Below are 22,538 nucleotides of genomic sequence, written 5' to 3'. Positions count from 1 at the left end.
AACTTGATGATCTTAAAGGTCTTTTCCAACAAAAACAATTCCATGGAACTTTGCTGTGCATTTACACAGTATTCTCTGAAAGCACAGGGAAAGGGTTTTATTCATGGTATATGCAACACAGCCCATTATATGGTGTTCTTGCAGATAAACAGGGCACTATGCCTTGGGGCCAATATGTCCTCAGACAACTGTAAAACACAATGTCTGTCTTAAACAGCTAAAATACTTATAATGTACTGTCTGGAAGGAAAGGCCCTGCAGGAATAACTTAATGTTCCTTCTTTACATAAAGTATTGAGACTCACAGTTCTGGTAAATGGACTTTTTAGAATTTCCTAGAATCCAGAGTAAAATGCTTAAAAAAGACACGAAACAGAATTTGGAAAAAAGTAATATTATTTAACATGTTTTTGAATTAAATATTCCACATAACAAAAGTGTTATTTTCATGTCACCAACTATATTACTTATATACATATGCCAAAGAGTTAGCAAAAGAATCAAGAGATGCTCTATCAAAACCAACAGAGATTTCTTGCTTAAGCATTCTGAAATAACTAGTTTGTATCATAGACAAAGTATAGACAATATTTACAGAAAGGGCTTTTTTGGATCTGAGAGCAATTATCTTTCAGAAGGTAAATTAAAATCCAGCTCTCTGTTATAATACAACAAATCCACCACTGATCCAGAAGTACTTGCAGCAAACCAAAAAGATGAACTTCCTGCGACTGGTATTTCTATTTACAAAATATACTGTTCAGCCACACAGAGGCTCATATAACTTTAAATATATATATATACACACATACAAGCACACATATATATATATATGTAACATAAATAAAATTCAAAAGAATAATGTAAAAATAAGAAAAGAGCTTCTGTCTTTGGAATGTCTAAAAGAGGACTGTTTTTACTCCAGTGTTTCTTTGTTATGAATATACTTAAGAAGTGGCACCTTTCAAAGCATTACTTAGTCAATTAGGTAGTTTTGCTGAAACAGCGACTGAAGTAACAACAAAGAAAAGTAACATTTTCCCAAAATTGACAAAGAAAATAAAAATGAATTTACAGATTTGAAATTATTGACTGTTTACAGCATTAGGAAATATAGTGTAATGTAAGTGACCTAGTGTGCATCTAACTTTCTCATTGCTAACAAAATTTTAAGTTTACTTCCCAGTTTTAGTATATGGCTGTGTTTTCCACAGATACTGAGGTATGTACCTGCTGATCCAACACTGCAAACATAAAAGAAAGAAGAGGCTTTCACTGGAACCTCTTCTAGTTTGGATTCTTTCTAAATAATTATTGCTGAGTTTAAAACCTCAGACTTTTAATGCAAAAACTAACAACTAACTGTCTCTGTGGTTGGAATGGAAATGAACACGCTCCCTTCTCAAGCTGTAAGTTCATGGCATTTCACTTTTTTCAACAAATTCTGAAAATACTGAAAAAGCTTAAAATGGAATTACAGCATTTACCTGTGGCTAGTAAAAAACAAAACCAAACCAATCCCAAAAGTATTTTATACTGCATCCATCTACTCTGTAACATTTTGTTTCCAACCTTAATTATTTCTTTAAACAGGTAGAAAAGAAAGTTGACAGTTTCATAGTTTTCCCACAAAGTTATCTGTCAACTGCTTTAAAAATGGGAACCATTCTATTCTGATATAAAGTTCCAGTTTATTTTTCAAATAGATAAACTGGCTGTGAATTAGAAGATGAAACTGTATACAGTATTACCTGAGTTCATTGATTCACAGATAACTTAGCACAGATTAAATGACGTTTTTGCAATACTCTTCTACAAGCTTAAAAAAAGAATGACTCTTTTAGGTAATTTCTGTAAATAATCAAAAAAACTGTAATATATTATTCTATCCTTAATATTTTCAATGCTTGAAGCTTTACATGTAAAATTCATCTTTTACTTTTCTGAATATTTGTTTTGAGAAATTTGATTCCCAGACACATTTTTAGCTTTCAAATTTTGATGTGTCATCGAAAAACATTGCCAATACTTTGCCATTCATTTGAAGATTCTTGTACCACTTCTTCTAAATTCAGAGCACGACTAATATCTTCCCCTTCTTGTTCTTGATGACTAGCAGGCTCCTGAACAGGACCTACCAAAGTACAAGAGAAAAAGATGAATGAGTATGATTTGATGTGTGGTGTAAAAAAAAATGCAAATATACCACTTTGGAATAAAGGAATCATGGTGGGAAATGTATTACACAACTACTTCAAGGTTCTGTAAATTCATTACAAGCGTTTTGAAAAATAAAAAAAAATTCTAATATTATCAGTTGTTTTCCTGTAATAGTTTTTGAACTTTCTATTTCTGCACTATTGTGCTCCACATAAAAACAAGAAACCATAAACAGTAACTAAACTCTGTTTCAACCTGTTTTTTGGGTTGCACATGCAACTAGTAGCTCATCAACTCTGCTCTTAGTACCTAATTCTTCAATGCTTTCCTAGTAAGGAATGTCTCTTTCTGCACTCAACCATTACTATCATTATGCTACATACCAGAGTAACCATGAGCCCGTTTCATATGCAGTTTCATATTGCTCTTCTGTGTGAATCCCATTGCACAGTAATCACATTTGTAAGGCCTCTCTCCTGTGTGTTTTTTCATGTGGACTTGAAGAGCGCTCTTCTGGTTAAAAGCCTTTTCACATAGTGTACACTGAAATGGCCGTTCCCCTTAGAAAAGAGAAAAACATATTTAATAATTTCTCATTTCAACATTGCAGAATTCTGTAAAAATCATCAAGATGAGCTAGGAATTAAGTAGGCATGATCTTTTCCCTTGAAACTTTCTCAAAACAGTGCTATGGCTCCATATCACCAGCAAAACATTCCAAATTACATGTTAGTGTATTTACGTAAGTCCTAAACCATGGATATTGTTCTTTCCTACCCAACTTATTATCTCTAAACCTGTTCTTAGGATTCCCAAATCTCAGGATTTCCTTTGCAAAAGACCTCAATCAATAAATTCACCAAGTTCATGAACCCTCTCTATCCGACCTCCAGTCTTTTCCTGCTATAGAGTCCTCAGCAACTGAATGAAATGTGAAAAGAGGCCAGGGCCAGGAACTGGGACTAACACCTCAAAGCTCAAACACTCAAGTGCAAAGAAGGAGCAACAGCTCTTGCAATTACTGGCTCCTACTTTAATAGTATACGAATCATGTGCTGAATCAGGCATCTGAAATGAGCAAAATTCAGTTTATCAGAATCAATAAAAAAATGCCACAGTAGGCTGCACAGGGAGGGTATGGGCCTGATCTAATTCATCCACAAACATATGGAATCATAGAATAATTATTCTCCAATTATTCTTTTTTTTTTTTCCCATAGTAAAACAAGTCTCAGACTATATTAATTTCTTTGCAAACCTCATGATATACTGTAAAAGCTACTTAGAAAGCACAGATAGGAAAACTATGGCCTTGTTTTAACTAGTTATGTCTCAGTATGTGCTTAAGTGCAATGCTAAGTATGAACTAAGTATGAGCATTCATCACCTCACAATTACTTTTCTATATGGCCACTGCTAGATAGGAAGTTAAAGCAGCTTCCTAGACTGTGGCAACCTTAACATGTTTTCAGCTTAATCTACTTTTTTTGTCTCTCTTCCTTGGAAACCCTTTTATCATTTCTTATTCGTAACATCAAGTACACAGCCTTAGATTTAAGATTGAAGCTCTGCCATATTAACTGCTTCATAAAAAAAAAGAGTGAAGAGACAGACTCTACCTTTAACAACTTGTTACAAACATAATGTAGGAGAAAATAGATTAACAGATAGGCAAGTATGTAAGGACAAAGGAAGGAATGCAAATTATCAATACTGACAGTGGTTCCAAGAGATCAACAGCATATCGCATGTCATACTGACAAAGAAAAAGAATTCAAACATACTACTGAATAAACATTTAGACCAGCAAGGTAGAATGCATGTGAGAGTGTGTGTGTGTTTACGTAAGATTTTGCTTGTCAAAGCCAGAAAAAATAAAGCTTTGATGCATTAAATGACAAGACGCTTGGATATACAGGCAAGTTTACACTTCAGAGATTCCATACTAAAAACTGCAAGAGTGAATATGAAGGTGCAAAGTTAAGGTTCGTTCAAAGATGAAACTCAAATTACATGTCACAAGAACGGCAAGTGATGCTAACCAAGGAAAAGTGACAGGGTTAACAAGATAACTTGGAGGAAGAGATCAGGAACTTTGCTTTAAATGTGTGAAAGGCAACCAAAAGCTAACTACCAGAAGTTGATACTGGGGAAAGAAAAAGCTCCGGCTGACTCACTGAAAAAGAGTTATCGTTTTGTATAAGTCTTCTTATACTACAGCACATCCAGTCAAATTGCTCAGTCCCCTCCAGCTTAGTAGCAACACAACTCTCCCCTGTCCTTTTTAACTCTAGAAGCCATGACAGCTCTTTATTGGTAATAGTGGTATGAGAGATTTTTCAGAGAACTGACTCCTATGTTTAGAAGTCATGTCCTTAAGAACACTGTTAAGATACAGAAGGTGAAGGGGAAGGGCAGCTGGGTTATCCTATATACAGCTTTTAATTTGTAGAAGGGCAGAAGCTGCAACCTGAAGAGCACTTTTATCAGAGAAAATGCTCCATAAGAGAAGTCAGTATAGCCTTTTTAGAGTTAAAAGTTGAAGAAAATTATTCTGCAGAAACAACACAACAAATTAAAAGCACTGGCATTAGAAATATATTAAGTAGTTCAATGACAATGAAGCATTGCTTACAGCAGTCAGTAGCAGCAGTCAAGATTGTCCCTTAAACTTCACTGAGCACACCCACTCATTTGCACATTCTCATATACATTTGAAGATCACATCCAGTGTCTTTACACAACTTTAAACTATGTTTTAAAACATGCTTTTATTAATCCATTTCAAAAGACTGACAGACTTTCAGATACAAGCTCATGCATTCACATTACTGTTACAGTACTGCCAGTCCCAAATTATGGAGAAGCTTAGTCACACCACTAAGCGTGCTGTTCTGGCTTTAAACAAAAAATCAGAGTTTCTGAGATTTCAAGTATGCTGTTTCTCATTTTAAATTTCTAAACTCTTTGGGTTAGAAATGTCATTTTTTTTTAAGCTTAAGCTGATATTCAAATGCATTTACTGGAAACCATGAGCAAGGACTCCGAATATAACACCCATATATTCATGAGAAAATGTTATGAGATAAAATCAATTTCTAGTGTTACCTGTGTGAATGCGACTGTGTCTCTCCAGCTGGCTTGGCTTAGCGAAAGCTTTTTCACAAGTATCACACTTAAACACTCGAGGCTTCTGGGAACTCAGTGACGGTCCAGCCTGATGGGTTTGCATGTGTTCCTAAGGCAGAATAGAAAAAAATTACATTTCACACCATTTTAAAAAAACTTCAGTGTTTAACAGAAATATATTCACACTTTGAAGACAAAAGCAGAGGATCTTAGTCATCAGCAGACAAGCTGGAAGAAGGCTGCAGCCTGCATTTTTTTTCTTTTAAATAAGGAATTGTTTTTGTATATCAACTGATTGTAATGCTGATGCATCAGTAGCTTTACATTTCTGAAAACCCCTGTCAATAAGTACATTCATCGCTTTTTTTGCATACTATGGTCCCTTCACTAATTATATGAAACAAAACAAAGTAAAACAGAGCTCTTCAAATGCTTTGTTCACTTACAGACATGGATTTTGGACAACTGTATGCTTTAAATTTATATTGGATTCAGTATCCATCTCCCTTCCTTGCTGATACACAGGTATCAGGTATTCCTCCTACCCAGCACCTGTATAAGCATCACTGCAAAACTGTACAGGCCTCAAAAAGGGACTATCAACAGAACACAAGAACATGCACAATGTCAACATGCAAATAGAGCCACTTCACAATCACCTCTTAAATTAACATAAAAATAAAAATCATTAAGGTCATTACAGATAAGGAAGCAGAAGGAGGGTGTGATGTTTTATCTTCACAAAGATGCATTAGTAACAGTTCTAACTTCAATGTTTTTAATTCATTGACACTGAACCCAGAAGTTTTGCAAATTTAAAGGAGTATCTTATCTATAAACTTTTACTTTTCATTATCTTTATTAACACAAAGATACAGTTCAGATTGCAAAAGAAAACAAATACATTTGATTTAAAAATCTAAACAAGAACTGCATGTGAAACAGTACAGTGAATACTTGCCCACTTGCCAAAATGTGCGTGGATATTCTTTTCTAGTCTATTAATTACAGATTAGACTATTACTTAGTCTTTACAACACCTGAACAATAAGCTTTCTTGATGTTTGTGAAGTCCTGTTCCCCACTCCCTGAACTGAAGAAAATTGTGTCTACAGATTTTTTTCACTGAAAAATCAGCAAGACAGCTACAGAGAATATTATCATCATAGCAATTACAGTAGTATAGTATTACAGGGAAATAAAAAATGGTCTTCTCAAAAAATCACAGTGCATTCACAAACCACAGCATGATACTAAAGTGAAAGAAAATCCATGGAAAAGCTCTCCTAAGAGCTACTTAGTATAAAGACATTGCCTTTGGCTCCAGAAATTTCCTTCTATAAACTCTTGGAAGCTGGAAAAAAAATCTGTGCAAGTCATAGTATACGTTTGCTTTTTTTGTAAAGCATTTCTTCAAAACACTGCCTTTAAGTATCTTTCAGAGATAGGATACTGGCCTGGACTTGCCACTTGACTAGTACAGCCCAGTATTCCTAACAGAAACATTCTATAATCTAATTAAAAACTTAAACACACCACCAATTTTTTTCGAAAGACCTGGAAATATCAGGTTGTTCATAATCTAGAGAAAACTACCTAGAAAATATCACCAGAAAACATCAACAATACAAGGATATTTTAAAACAAATGCTTCCTCAGCAGATGTCATTTCACTTACAAGACTGATCATCTGAAAATCAAATTATATGGTGCAAAGCAGACAGCTCCCTATGATCCCAAAAGCTTAGCTGGAAATCAGGATTAGCAGTGATGACAAACATAAGCAAATTAAGTAAAATCTTTTTCTGGCACTATTATTTACGTGACAGGCATTCACATTTTTCATTCAGTAGCCAATATATATGCATTAAAATCCTCTCCATGGTTCAGGAAAGACTGCTCTGTGTACAAATTATCACTTCAACTCCCTTTCTCAGATGCACACCCCTCACACCATAAAAGGAAAGATAAAGGGATAACAGGTACCTTTCATTATTACCACAAAGAGCCCAAAAGAATGAGTTAACAGAAGAATTAACTGTTATTACCAAATACCTTGAGATGTGTTGCCCGCTTAAATGCTTTATTGCAGACATGGCAAACATGTATTCTCTCCTTGCCATGGACCTCTTTACTGTGGTGCATCAACATGGTGGCTGAAGAAAAGGTCTGACTACACTCAAAACACTGGTGCACACGACTTTCTTTTTCTGCTTGACTGCTCTTAGTCACACTAGGAGAAACCTCTGTCACCTATAACAATTAACAAAAACACTGTCAAATAATTTCATAGGCACAACCACAACAGTGGCTTATTTTTCAAAGTCCACTTTTGGAGAGTACTTGCAAGCAACTTATCCACACAAAGAAAATACATTTTATGTAAATATGAACGCATATCTCATTGCTCTTAAGAATGACAGATATATGTATTTTAAGAAAACAAGTATTATAAATAGAATGTTTGTATCAGTATTTTTCTATATTCAGTTATATATTCCTGAGTATTTCAGATGATTCTCACATTTCTCACTGAACAAAATCAAAGCCAAAAGTATTTCAGACAAAAAAGAAAGTATCTCTGATTTTACAGAGATTTTCTGTTGTTTAATCTCTTCGCTGGGGACTGGGGAAATAAAGCTCTGAGCTACCAAGAGCTACTTGTTTGAGCTACTTGTTCAGAAGTACTGAAATACAGTGACAAGTTAATAAAATTTGGATAGGGTCGTGCTGCATTTTTGGTTTGTTTTAATCAAATGATGAGTGTTTGGAAAAAAATAACTTTCTTAATAAAATAACATAATTTCTTCAACTTGTAGATGCAAAGTAACGATTGTTGAAAATAAATTCACTCACCATGATTAAATAAAACACATGACAAAGTATGAGGTAAAACTAGTGTACCATTAGTATTACATTTTCACTTATTACAATAGTACTGCTCAAAGTCACCCTTTACAAGTAACATTATGGCCTTATGAAATGCAATCTGATTTATGAAGCACATGTATTAAAAGACAAAAAAATCTATTTCTAAATTCAGAAGAGTAAGAAAATATGTTCATGTTAAATTTTAAAACATCCATAGGCAGACTATTTGAGCACGAACATTACTAGAAACAGACACATATAAGCATATGCAAATATAAAAATCACACTTACGAAATGTTATTAGAAACACAGAATAGTTCAAGTTGGAGGGGGTGGCTTGAGATCGTCTAGTCCCCAGAGCACACTCAGGGCCATGACTGGACATGTTCTGAATGTCACCAAGGATGGAGACTCTGCAACCTCTCTGGACAACTTCTAGGGTTCAACCACCTTCACAGTGAAACAGGGTTTCTTTGTGCTCGGAATTATTCTGATTTGTGCCCATTGCCTCTTGACCTTTCACTGAGTATTACTGAAAAGACTTTGGCTCTATGTGCTTTACTCCCTCCCAATAATGGATATCCATCTCTCTCTTGTACTGGGAAGCCTGGGACTGGATGCAGCAGTTTAGATAGTGTGTTTTCACTGCTACTGAGAAGAGGGGAGGATCAACCCTCTTGACCAGCCGGTAACAGTCTTCTTAACACATCCCAGGATGCTGCTGGCCTTCTTTGTTGCATTGCTGGCTCACAGACAACCACTTACCCACCAGTACTCCTGGTCCTTCTTTAAAAACCTGCTTTCCTACTGCCCTCAGTGTGTACTAGTGCATGGGGTTACTCTTCTCCAGGGACAGGACATTGTACTTCCCTTTCATGATATTTGTAAGGCTCCTGTTGGCCCAGTTCTTCAGCCTGTTGAGGGCCCTCCGCACAGGAGCACATCCATTCAGCTTGTCAGCCACTCCTTCCAGAGGTCTATCACCCATAAACTTGCTGATCATGCACTCTATTCTATCATGCAGGTCACTTAAAGAGCATTAATGAACAGTACTAGCCCCACTATTTGAACCAGGGGGGTCACCAATAATGACAGGCCTTGAGATAGACTTTGCTCCACAGATCACAACCCTTTCACACCCAGCAGCTCAGTCACTTTTCAGTCCACCTCACTGTTCCATTTATCTAGCTCATACTTCATCAGCTTGCCTACAAGCAGGTTATGGGAGACGACATCAAAAGCCTTACTAAAGTCAAGATAAACCACATCCACTGCTCCCCTCATCCACCAAGCCAGTCATCTCACAACAGAAGGCTCTCAGGCCAGCTAGGCATGTTTTCCTTTCTGTACATCTCTGCTGACGACTCCTGAACACCTTCTTGTCCATCCTGTATTTGGAAATGCTTTCCGGGATTATTTGCTCTATCACCTTCTCAGGGACTGAGGTGAGAGTGACTGACCTTACTTCCGCAGATTCTCCAACCTGCCCTTCTTGAGGGCCAGAGTGACCTGTGCTTTGTCCCAGTCCTCATGAACCTCTCCTGATTGCCATGATCTTTCAAAGATAACAGACAGTGGTCTGATGACATCAGCCAGCTCCCTTAGCAGTCACTACATCCCATCACCAATGGATCTGGATATAATAATCCACTACTCAGTATAGAGGCTCCACCCTTTCTCTCTGATCTTGGTGATCTGGGATTGCACAAGACAAATCTTACCAGTAAATTGAAGCTAAAGTGACAGTACATTGGTCTGTTTCAAATCTTCTGTCACCAGGTCCTCTGCCCCAGTCAGCAGCAGGATATTGCATCTTCCTTTTCCTGGTGGTACACCTGTAAAAGTCCATCTTGTTACATTTTATGTCCCTTTCAGAGTCAACTCCAGGTGGATTTTTAGTTTCCTAACTCATCCCTGCCTCCTTGAATGGCGTCTCTGTACTCCTTCAAGGTCACCCGATCCTGCTTCCACTTTTCTGCTTCTTTTTTAAATCTGAGTTCTGTCAGCAGCTCCTTGTTCCTCCACGCTGGCCTCCTGTTGCCTTTAGTTTCCTACACATTAGGACTGATGATTCTTGAGCTTGGGGGAGGACAATATTTAAAATCAACCAGCTGTTCTGGTCCTCATTCTCTCTGGGTTTCCTTACTGTACAATTATTCCAAGCAGATCCCTGAAAAGATCAAAGTCTGTTCTCCTGATGTTCCAGGCTGCAATCACAGAACAACAGAATGGTTTGGGTTGGAAAAGACCTTAAAGATCATCTAGTTCCATCCCCCTGCATGGGCAGGGACACCTCCTAGTGGACCAGGTTGTTCCAAGCGCCATTCAATCTGACCTTGAGTACTGCCAGGGATGGGGCAGCCACAGCTTCCCTGGGCACCTGTTCCCTGTGCCTTAGCACACTTGCAGAAAAGAATTTTACCCTAATATCTAATCTAAATTTACCCTCTTTCAGCTTGAAACCATTCTCCTTTGTCCTATTCACTACTCATCCCTGCAATAAGTCCCTCCCCAGCTTTCCTGCAGCCCCCTCAGGTACTGGAAGGTGCTCTAAGGTCTCTGCAGAACCTTCTCTTCTCCAGGCTGAAGAACTCCAACTCTCTTAGCCTGCTATTTGCCTTATTTTCTTCCCTCAGGAACCTGAGCTCCACCATCCCATGGTCAATGCAACGAAGAATGCCCCTGACATTCATGTTCTTGATCAGTTCTTCCTTGTTAGCAATTATCAGGCCCAGAAGAACACCACTGCTGCTGCCTTCTCAGTTGTCTATATCAGGAAGTTATCAATGTACTCCAGAGATTTCATAGATTCCTTGTTGCCCTTCCAGCAGATCTTACTAGACAGGTTGAAGTAAGCCATGTAGACCAGGAAACGCAAATCACAGAATTGATTAGGTTGGAAAGCACCTCTTGAGATGAGTCCAACTCCTCTAATTCAAGAAGGGTTAGCTAGGGAAGGCTGCCCAAGACGATGAAAGCCTCATCTGCTATTTCTTCCTGATCAGATGCAACAGATGGCTAGTATTCACCCATGTTGGTCTGCTTGCCAGTCCTTTCCCAGAAGGTCTCAGCTCACCAGCCAGGCAGAGCTCCATACATTCTTGCTGCTGTCTTGCTGGTATGTCCTTCCTAAAGATCCTGAATCCAGCCATGGCAGTGCTTCAGTTGTGAGAGCTGTAGCACCTCCTCTCTGATTCGAGTGAGATGGCAGCCCTGCAACTGCATGCAGACCTCTAATTCCTCCTGTTTGTTCACCACGCTGCATGCATTAGTGTACAGGCACTTCAGAGAGACATTCAGCTGTGACAATTTTTTCAAGAAGAATGTGGGATTTTCCCCCATTATGTTGCAATCTCAGCACCTTTATTTATACACACACACTTGAGGTAGGCTCCCTCCCTTCAGTCCTTATTCTTTTTTAAGTTTCTGTTGCCTGTATCAGCCACAACTTGCCTACATCTTGCCTTCTGCTTGCCAATCCAGTCAACCACTTCTTCACTTGATTGTGGGTCACCATCTGCCTCTCCCATTTTTCCTGTTTTACTGGGTTGGTTAAAAACATTCATTCTGCCTTCAACAAGAGAAGTCTGAACTACTTTTCTGAATATTAACACTATAGTACATATGCAAAAGTTTCTACTGAAATTCAAATACACAAAAATTCAAAAAGACCTTTTGGGAAGCAATTTCTTCACAAAAAGAAAATGGAAAATCTATTTTCTAACTGCAGTCGTACTTGGGATTTTTTTTGAGCAGTCAGTGTTGAGAGCATGGCTCTGCAATTTGTTGAAAGAAATACATTATTAATTGCAATTTGTTTTAATATGAAAAAGTGTTTTTAACTCAAAACTTAAAACAGAAGCTGTGTGACTAAGAAGTCACAATGAAACTCCTCCTAATTTGGGAATAACACCATCCTTCCCATTTCAGGATATAAAGGAATCATTTCAGTATTTTGATTAAATAATGTACTTTACTGACAAAAGATAAATAAATATATTGTGCCTACCTGATATGTTATCTCATCAGAGTTTGCAGATGCTGAGTGGGGTGTATGGCTCACCAGTATGACTTGCTGTGAGCCTGACCCACTTTGGCTGGTGAGACCAGAATCTGTGAGTATGGCAGGGAACTGCTGACCCTGTCAAAGAGGGAATAAAAGAAAAGAAAAAGTACAATGGCTGCATTTAAACAGCTAATTGCAGTCACAAATTATTTTTATACTTCAAAACTACTTTTTTTCCCCTTGAAAAAGTCCATTCCAGAAACCTATCTGAACAAATACTACTATCTTCTTTCCTTTTCTCCCTCCATTTTAAGTCTACCAATAGAAGAGTAACAACAGCTGCAAGTCTGTAATAGTAGACATTCAGCTCTGATTAATTTTTCCTAGCCTTTCATCAGTTGCTCAATGTCTCAGCCTTCTTGTCTTTGTCTCTTCAGCTGATACTTTAACACCTCTATTCTGCTTTCCTGCATAGTTTTCCCACATTTTCCTTTTTTTAATCTCTTAATTAAACCTACCTCCAAAATACATTAGATCAAGGTAAACATTACTAATTAAGATACACAACTACTAATATCACACTACTACTTGTATTTCTACAGTACTGTTACGGACTTTTCAACTTCCCCAGGAAATGCAGTACCTTTATGTATTATCTGTTTACCAAGATTCCTGCACCACAGACGGTGTTGGCATAATATTCAAAATAATGTTTCATTTTTATTCATGCCTGCCTTAACATCCAGCACAGTATCTTACGAATAAACATCAACACTGCCTAATGTAATTGCTTAAATTATTACAAAGTCTGAAGAGAAACCACGAGTTGTTTTGCTACTCTGCAGTGCCAGAAATAACAAATGTGTCATAAGAACTACTTAAGAAATCTTTTCTTCTTCTCCCTGGAGTATAGTTGCAGAGAGATTGTATGCTGCAATCATCCTCACAGACTCTGCTTCATCACGTTTAATCACACCATAGGTTAGACAAATGGTCTTTCCCTTAAACCATTTACACATTTCAATTTGAGTCAAAAAGTAAGTAAAAATCAGTTTAAATCTAGTTAAGTCCATAAAGTAGAAGCAAAAGCCCAAATTTTCAGATGTCACATCTACACTGAAATGCCAATCACACAATGACCCTACATTATCACTTTCTAGTATTTTAATATTATTTATTTATTATTTTCTTTTATTCTCTTCTCACTCTAGGCATTCCACTTGTCAATATGTCTTTGGATCCTGATGACACCTCAAAAAATATTACAATAAAAATGAAAGTAATGCTAAAGCTCCTGGGGAAATGAGAATACATATTCTTAAAGAATGTCTTACAACCCCTACTGGTTCTTAAATACATTTACTTTAGATTCTGTCCTGTTATTTGCTGTGAAATAATCTGTTGCAACTGCTCATCAACTCTCATGTTTACAAAGAGAAAAAGAAAAATTTACCATTTTAAACAATAAAAGGTTTAGGAATACGAAGTTGCATTACTCAATAGTGATGAATAAGCGTACAGTTTAGTTTATCACTAAAAGCTGATCTCAATCCATGTGTGAAACAGTAGAACCTATCTGTTCATAAAAAAACCAACAGCAAAATGTATCTGTATTTCTGTTTGAATAGTTAATCAATTCTTGTCCTGTAAGACAGTAGTATTATCTGTGAGTTTAGAAATGCATTTCTTACCTGTGAAGTGATATTAAGGGTAACAGCATCAAGACCACCTGACAACATTCCCTGAGTGTCAGCAAGAGTCAAGGTGACACTACCATCTCCTCCAACTCCCGATGAAGACATTACCAAATTCTGGGCAGAAACTGTAGACTGAGATATGGGTGTAGTGGAAGGAAGGCTGGTTCCACCTGTTGTATTAAGTTCTGGAATATACACCAAGTAGGAAAAAAAAATAAATAACCTGTTATATTCATAAACTCTTAATTGCAAACTCATCTTAACTGAACTTAATTTCTATTTCTCATTTACTAGGTCTTTCCTTTTTGGAAGGAAATAAATCAGTTAAACAGCTAATCACATGTCAAGAACTCTGAGTCTGATGTTAATTAGAAAAATTACATCTAAATGTAGCTTGAGGGGCATCGTATTGCAAACCAATAACCAGTAACTTTGTAACATGGCATCTCATTACTGAAAAAACACCTGAAGAAGTCACAGGTGACACACTCCTATAGCCTGACCACTTTCAGATACCTCAATGAAATGTACTGTGGCTCAGGCAGTAAAACCCAAATTCACTAACTCCCACCTTTATCCTTGCAATGTGGTTGATAATCCAGAATAGTAAAAAAGGCCAGTTTCTTATAACAGCTGCATAATATTTTATTGCAGATTCTTCAAAATGTGACTAGAGACCTCAGAACTCTCAGTTCATGTAAGCCTCAAAAATCTATGATACAGAAAGTGCAATACAACTTTTTTACTATTTCATTTACTAATTCATTAGACAAGAGCATGACTTAATCTTCACATCTTACAGGATAGCCTGGGGCAGGCTTCCCCCAGTATGACTTTAAAGCAAATCTGCTTTACAGACATCTATGGGCTCTACTGGAAGCTATGAAAGGAGACAGGAAAAGGAAGACAGAAAATTTAAGTATGCATAGGAGAAATGAAGAAAACTATTCACATATCATTAATAAGTCTGCATCAGCGCAACCTGCTGAAACCAATCGATACAACCAACACAATCTGATGCACTGGTCTGAAGTATGAACAACTAAATACACTTGTTTGTGTGTACAGACAAACATAGGTAGAAATTCATACATATTTTTAAAATCTTAAAATTTGAACAATACAGCAAATTTGATATAAAAGCTATTTTATCATCTGTCTGCAGCAAAGATATCAGATTTCTTAATCCTCCAATTTATAGAAATAGTCCTTCAGTATTCCTGGAACTGCCTCAAAGTACTAATTTTAGGTATTTTGCCTTGTTTTCATTTTCTTCTTACTATGCAGAGTAAAGTTAATTTACATTGGCATGACAATTTAAAGCTACTGAGAAAAAAACACAAACCCATGTAGCTCCTGAACTGTAAGAACATACAAAATTATACTACTTAAAATTCAGTTACCTGGTGTAATATTTATTTAAACAAAATCTTATTATTTTTAATTAGAAAAATGACTGTGTCCATACCTGGAGAATTTAGTGAACTGCCCTGAGAAAGAAGCTGATCGTTGCTTATAGTTAATGTAGCACCTGTAGTCTGACTGTTGATGGTTGGTGCTGTCAGCCTTAAGCCACTATTCAGATCACTGCTTCCAGAATTATGCTGAATAAGATCTTGGCCTGAATAGAAATCAGTCCTATTAAAACTGGAAATGTCTCAATGTTATTCTGCTATTTTACGTAGAACTATAAAAAAGTAATAATAAAATAATAAAAGTAGAAAATACAACCAACACAAATTTCTACACGTGCAAATTTTTATGCAGAGGTTCAATAATTTTTTTTTACAGATGTGATTATGCCTAGATATTAACATGAAGATAAATACCTGAGATTATTAATATTTAGGCAAATACTGATTTTGCTTATCTAGATTCAAGGCATCAACTTCATTAAACTAAAGGCAAACTAAAAGCTAATGGTTAAAATGTCATTTAAAAAATATTAAAGAAATGTTATGATACAAAATGCATACTTGCTTTGCGGGAAGTAAAAGGCATGTATAGTGTATATAGGATCAGCCTCAGAGGCAGTAACAGTGGTTGTATATTTATTCAGAAAGACCTGAAGTATTAACTACATATTATAAAGACTGAATAGTACACCTCAAAGAATGAACATAACATCTACTCAAACATGGTTCCACAGATATTTAAAGAAAACTAGATCAAGTAAATTCATCCCCAATGCCTGCCCTGTTCGTTCCTATGCCACTGTGAAAATACCCTCAATAGGTACTGCATCACTACCTTATAAAATGGGTATCTGGTACCATTACAATTCTTTAAAAATACCAACCAGATATTGTAAGAGTGATTTCTTGAGGACTTCCTGATGAGCTTGTAGTAGTAGAACCTGAAGCATGAGCTAGAACTTGACTCAAACTGGAATTATTTATGGTCAATGTTATCTCATGTTGTCCACTTGAGGATGATACCATACCCTGTGAAGTCATGACCTGAGAGATGTCCTGTGCACCTAAATATAAGTGAGTAGAAAAAAAAGAAATCCATGAAGATTCTTTATAATAGACACAACTTTTTAAAGCAATTAATACTATTTTCTGCACTACTATAAAAGACATAGCCATGGTAAGATGCTAAAATTTGTACTACAATGAAAAAAATTGTTGTAATACCCAATTTAGTCCTCTGCAGGTTAAGATCTTTGGAACAAGGCTTTTTTGCTCTTCTAAAGACTATAAACATTCTTCAGTATGTTCACCTTCTGCAAAAATTATACTAAAAAAATAGTAAAAAGTTGTAAAATTTGCTGAAGATGCTCATACAAGAACTGTATGTTTATTTTATTAAATAAGGTATTTGGCAGGAGGTTGGGTGGTGGGGATTTTCTCACTGTAGACAATACTGTAAGTAATACCAAGAAATTCAAAGCATAATAAAGCTACTGACACTGCTTACCACTAGTGCTGGTTGTCAGCACTGAGTCTTGCTCAGATAAGGATCCTATTGTCATGTTAGCTGCTGATGTTACTGTGGGCTGCAAGGACAGGCCTGATATGGGCTGAATCACCACATTAGCTGGCACTGCATTTTCTGTTGCCTGGAGGGAGGAATTCTGTGGAGCCATGCTGGGATCTCCAGTGAGCTGCTGTGCAAGTAAATTACTCTGTTGTAACGTCTGCTGTAGAATACTTGGATCGATCTGAAAAGCAAGTTTTCAATCTGAAGTTAACAAATACAGGTGAAGTGAATATTCTGAATATAAATCCAGAATTAAACTTTATAAATACCCATTTTAAACTTAAATGTGTATTTTAAGTGTCTATACATAGCCAGTCTCCAAAGTCTCTATGTAAACAGTCCACTCAGCTTCACCTCACTCACTTTCCTCAGCAAAATGTTTGGAAAATCATGATCATAATTAGATATGAGCATGCTGAGCACAAGGTACCTACACTGCTGGCATTCTATACTGTCTCACTGATCTAGATAACGTTTATCACTGTCTTCAGGTCTTTGAAAGTGAAAAGACACAGAGCAGAGATATGACTGCTATCAGGAATTACCTATTTTCTCAGCTCCTAGAGCTCATTAAGGTCCCAGCTCACAGGCAAGCAGCCATTCTTTTCAGTTAAAGATATATTTTACACTTTAGGCATATATGGAGACTGAGGGGTGACCTCATCAATGTTTACAAATATGTTAAGGGTGAGTGTCTGGAGGAAAGAGCCAGGCTTTTTATAGTGATGTTTAGTGATAGGACAAGGGGCAGTGGGTACAAACTGGAACACAGGAGGTTCCATGTAAACATCAGAAAAAAACTTCTTTCCTGTGAGTGACAGAGCACTGGAACAGGCTGCCCAGAGAGGCTGTGGAGTCTTCTTCGCTGGAGACATTCAAAACCTGTCTGGACTCGTTTCTGCGTGATGTGCTCTAGATGATCCTGCTCTGGCAGGGGGCTTGGACTAGATGGTCTTTTGAGGTCCCTTCCAACCCCTAAGATTCTGTGATACGGGGATTGGGAAAAGCGAAACTGCAATATACTTCATTTTATGCTAAAAACTTCTTGTGTAGCAAGACTCTAAGCACACTCTAAGCAACGCAATGCGACTCTGAACATGTTCCTTTCCTGACCTGGGGTTGGACCTGGTGACCTCCAGAGGTCTCCTCCAACCTCGATGACTCTGTGAAACTGATCAACCAACCAAATTCATGAAAGTAATTCTTGCACATAATTTCAAATATAAATTTTTAGATCATCATAGAATCTTAGGGTCTGGAAGGGACCTCGAGAGATCATCTAGTCCAACCCCCCTGCCAAAGCAGGGTTACCTAGAGTACATCACACAGGAACTCATCCAGGTGGGTTTTGAATGTCTCCAGTGAGGGAGACTCCACAACCTCCCTGGGCAGTCTGTTCCAGTGCTCTGTCACTCTCACAGTAAAAAAATTTTTTTCGGATATTCACCTTGAACCTCCTATGCTCCAATTTACACCCATTACCCCTTGTCCTATCACTGGTCATCACTGAGAAAAGCCTAACTCCGTCCCCCTGACACTCACCCCTTACATATTTGTAAACATTGATGAGGTCACCCCTCAGTCTCCTTTTCTCCAAGCTAAAGAGACCCAGCTCCCTCAGCCTTTCCTCATAAGGGAGATGTTCCACTCCCTTAATCATCTTCGTAGCTCTGCGCTGGACTCTTTCGAGCAGTTCCCTGTCCTTTTTGAACTGAGGGGCCCAGAACTGGACACAATACTCCAGATGTGGCCTCACCAATGCAGAATAGAGGGGGAGGAGAACCTCTCTTGACCTACTAACCACACCCTTTCTAATGCATCCCAGGATGCCATTGGCCTTCTTGGCCACAAGGGCACATTGCTGGCTCATGGTCATCCTCCTGTCTACCAGGACCCCCAGGTCTCTTTCACCTACACTACTCTCCAACCATCTCACCTTTTTCAGTCATTCATTTCACAAACTCAATGGGAATTTAAATTGTGAATCCAAATATTGGAAGCTTGCCAAATAACACAGGTGTCTTATGTTAAGGAAAAGAACATTCTGTGCAATTATATGGGTTTGTTTGTTTTTCTGGAGGGACACTTCTTTCTGGGAGGTTGGGTGAGGAGTCTAGAATGATTTTGTAGTAAAAATACAAAACACAATTAAAGAAAAAAATTGCAGATTTTAAAGCAATCTGCCAAAATCCCAGGTAAAAAAACCAAACTTGGAAAAAAACCCACTGTGCATCTATTCTTGTATGTCTTCCAACATGGTACAACTAATATAGCATGGTATTGCTGCATGCCCTCTGAACTCACGGGAACTCCTCCAGAATTCTGCATGCTCCTTAAGCTTTCTTCAGCCCTCCATGCAACTAAAATCAAAAGCAAGGAACTATAAGGAACCTACCTGCAATGTTATGTTGTTAATACTGGTGGTATCTATTCCAGAAATTTGAACATTTTGTCCAACCAGATTAGCAGCAAGTTGTAGCTGTATTCCTTCAAGAGTGGCCAAGCTACCATCTGTCAAGGACACAGTTAAGTCACCTCCAGCTACCAAAGAAAACAGTTATAATGTTTTTCTTTATTATTACTGACCGCCTCTTTTAGCTTGTTAATTTTTATAAATTAATTCAATACAAAAGATATACAAACAGACATTTGTTTATGCCAATAAAAATAATTTGAAGTAGAAGACTGCCTATTTTAAAGCTTCATAAATTCCATGCAATTTAAGGACTGTTATTATTTAAGCAGCAGGTACCATCTTACAAAGCAAGAACCACTCTCCAGAGTAGCTTCAGAAACCTGGAGAAATTTGCTATAAATTTCCTGGGGAAGTGCGCCTAAACATGAGCAGCACTTGCACATGATATGTACATTCTGACTCTGAACACACACGAAAGTTGCTGCCAAAATTTTGCACAGCAGAAAATTGTGCAAGAAGGTATCAAAGTTCACCCTATGTACTCACATTGATGGAAATAAAGGTACATTAGCATTTGAAATTCAAAATCTTTAGCACTTAGAAACTTCCTAATTCCAAAAGTTGAACAGACCATCTCTGCAAAAGGTCTTGAGAGAATATAAGGAAAAGCCTCCTTGTGGTTTGACACACCTGCTTCTCCAAATACCTTTAGCATGATCAACCAGTTTCTTTTGGTTGATGCTTCAGAAATATTTATCTACCTTTCCCTCTTCAAAATCATGTAGTATGATACATTTGCTTCACAATGCAGCCGAAAAATACCCGCTTTGGGCAAAACCCACATCACTAATCTCAACTTCAGAAGGTTCCTGCCTCTTTCTAGGATATCTGAACATGCTAAAGACTCTTTCTTATTATGTTCACTCAAAAATCTCAACAAATATCAGACAGTTTTTAATCACAAATTTATGACTAATTATGCCTGTCAAATAACACCAATTTCTTCCGAACAACCAGCATTTTATTGGTTTTGGACAACAGTTTAGGTCAAAACATGTAAACTGGAATGGCTACAGTTAAATATGAGACTGACAGATTACTGTGAATTTGTGGGCATCCCTTCAAAATCATAAACATGTGCTGAAAAAAGTGCCAAAGAAGCACAGAAAATCAGTCTCATTTTCAGAAGTGACAGATGGACAGTTCAAGACCCACAATTCCAGGAGTAAATTATCAGTACCAGGGAACAGTTCCAAGCACCTGAACAGTATTCTGCTCTCAAAACCATCCCTGTCTCAACTTTCCTGAACCCAGTGAGCACTTATACAAAAAATTCCTGAAAGCAATTTAGATGTTCTCAAGGGTTATTCTCAAACAATTATTTTCTTGCAACATCAACTGTGTTGAGCGTCTTGTGCCATAGTCAAAGAATAGTCTGCAGCACATTTAATCTGCTAATGTAGCTGTAGTTACTGTCAATTAGTAAGACTTCGTATTCCAGACACTTCATTATTTAACATACACATCCACACAAGCAGTTTTTTGTATCGCTAAAGTATTTTCTACTTTTGTATTTCAGTCAGAATTTATTTGGGGTGTGTGCTTTTTTAAATACTTTATTTTGGGCTATTAACTACACATGTGCAGCAGAGCATGTGCACTTAAAACACTCTCTGAAGAGAGTGTTTTATTCATAGAACTACTGCAGACAAACTCTTCTTCGCTCTATGATCTAAGCTGTGAAAGGCAACTGAGTAATACTCTGAAAACATTAGTACTCCAGCTACTTGTTATCTGTGTTTTCTTCCTTTCTGCAGCATACCCACAGCAGAACTGAAGAGACTTCTTTAGGTGAACTGCATTAATATTTTCCCTTTCATTCTTAAATAAATAAATTTCATTTAGGTCACCAATGTGCATCAAACTCAGTACAACTCTTACCTGTTTGGAAACAGTGTTTGGCATAATTTTCTGAACCCTAACAGAAAGCAAAGTTCAGTACTTGATCTCAACACCACCACTAAAAAGTCACCCATTTTTACCTGACACTGAAGCAGGCAGGATAGCCTGGCCCACGAGTCCTTGTTGAAGTAAATTTTGATCAAATTGACAGTTATTCATGATGAAAACATTAGGGTCTGTTGAAGATGAATTAAGAAGACTAACAGGCTGTAGTCCCTCAGCTGAAGTACGGGCGACAGGCTTCCTAACCTTCTTTGTCTCTGGTTTATAATGACACTGTATGTGGGTTTTTCTGCGCCCTGAAGTACGAAACCGTAAATCACAGTGTGGACATTTGAAGGGCTTTGCTCCTGTATGCAGACGCATGTGAACTTTTAGACTCCCTTTTGTAGAAAAAGAATTACTGCATACATGACAACTGAAGAGCTTCTGGCCTGGAAAAGTTTCAAAACCAGAAAGGTAAGTGATAAAACCTTTAAAACTCAATAGCACTGTAGCAACAATTAAAAAAATAAATAAATACAGATTCTAAACTAATTCAATCAGAATAATTTTGAATTTACCTGCTTTTTTCTTTGGAATTTTGGCTGCTTTTCAAATGAATTAAGGATTTCAATGATGGGTATCTTAATTCTTTGCCTATTTCAAAACTCAAAATGCTGTTAAAACTTTTGTGCAGAATTTTCTTTGGTCACCTTGATGCCTCTGTCCTCCTCATCATCTCACCTTCCTGATTAATTGAGTTGTTTCAAATACACAGCTCATAAAAAAGAATTAGAAGCTTCATCTCAACCTCTTCAGCGTTTGGCTTCTTCCTTACTTAGCCCCTCACTTCTTCAATTGCTGCAGCTTTATTCTGCTGTTTCAGCCTTTACCTCAATACCAACCAGCATTAATAAACTGCAAGTAGGAAACTAATAAGACTTGTAACTGAGATGGTATTCTAAACAAAATACCAACCACCTCACAGTAATCTAGAAGTAGAGAAATTTGGTCTATACACATACAGTCCTCTTTGCATAACACCTGAAAAAAAAAATCCTGTCTCAAATGGGATTTTTAATATACTACAAATAACAACAGTTAACTACTGTTATAGTTATAGTTAACTACTGAGTTAATTTCATCAACTGCACATACATGAAAAGTGTAATGAAAAATAGCTGGCAGAAAACATGCCACAGAGGCTAAAAATGACTATAAGTCCTGAAATTTCCAGACCTTCCAGCAAAATATTGATACCTAGCTAAATAAGGGAAAGAAACTAACATATTTTGTATAGCTGCCTTACCAAAGGGTAAAGCTCAAGACT

General features: G+C 37.2%; 1 protein-coding gene across 1 annotated transcript in view; it reads right to left on the bottom strand.

Annotated features, from left to right (window-relative positions):
• Positions 1-1,777: 1,777 nt before the first annotated feature.
• The window catches only part of ZNF236 (zinc finger protein 236), a 61,688-nt gene continuing 40,927 nt past the window's right edge, over positions 1,778-22,538 (bottom strand). The window contains exons 22-32 of the mRNA XM_010008823.1: positions 21,307-21,660; positions 19,244-19,389; positions 16,786-17,029; positions 16,163-16,342; positions 15,332-15,484; positions 13,858-14,048; positions 12,170-12,301; positions 7,345-7,542; positions 5,269-5,398; positions 2,544-2,720; positions 1,778-2,134 (exon numbers count right to left, since the gene is read on the bottom strand). Of these exons, the coding sequence (XP_010007125.1) occupies positions 2,007-2,134; positions 2,544-2,720; positions 5,269-5,398; positions 7,345-7,542; positions 12,170-12,301; positions 13,858-14,048; positions 15,332-15,484; positions 16,163-16,342; positions 16,786-17,029; positions 19,244-19,389; positions 21,307-21,660 (2,033 nt within the window). The 3' untranslated portion in view covers positions 1,778-2,006. The remainder of the gene's footprint in view (positions 2,135-2,543; positions 2,721-5,268; positions 5,399-7,344; positions 7,543-12,169; positions 12,302-13,857; positions 14,049-15,331; positions 15,485-16,162; positions 16,343-16,785; positions 17,030-19,243; positions 19,390-21,306; positions 21,661-22,538) is intronic.

This window comes from Chaetura pelagica, unplaced genomic scaffold (genome assembly GCF_000747805.2).
Source record: "Chaetura pelagica isolate M959 unplaced genomic scaffold, ChaPel_1.0 scaffold312, whole genome shotgun sequence".
Taxonomy (NCBI): domain Eukaryota; kingdom Metazoa; phylum Chordata; class Aves; order Apodiformes; family Apodidae; genus Chaetura; species Chaetura pelagica.
The sequence above is the reverse complement of the archived record's forward strand: the minus strand, read 5'-3'. Positions and strand labels throughout refer to the sequence as shown.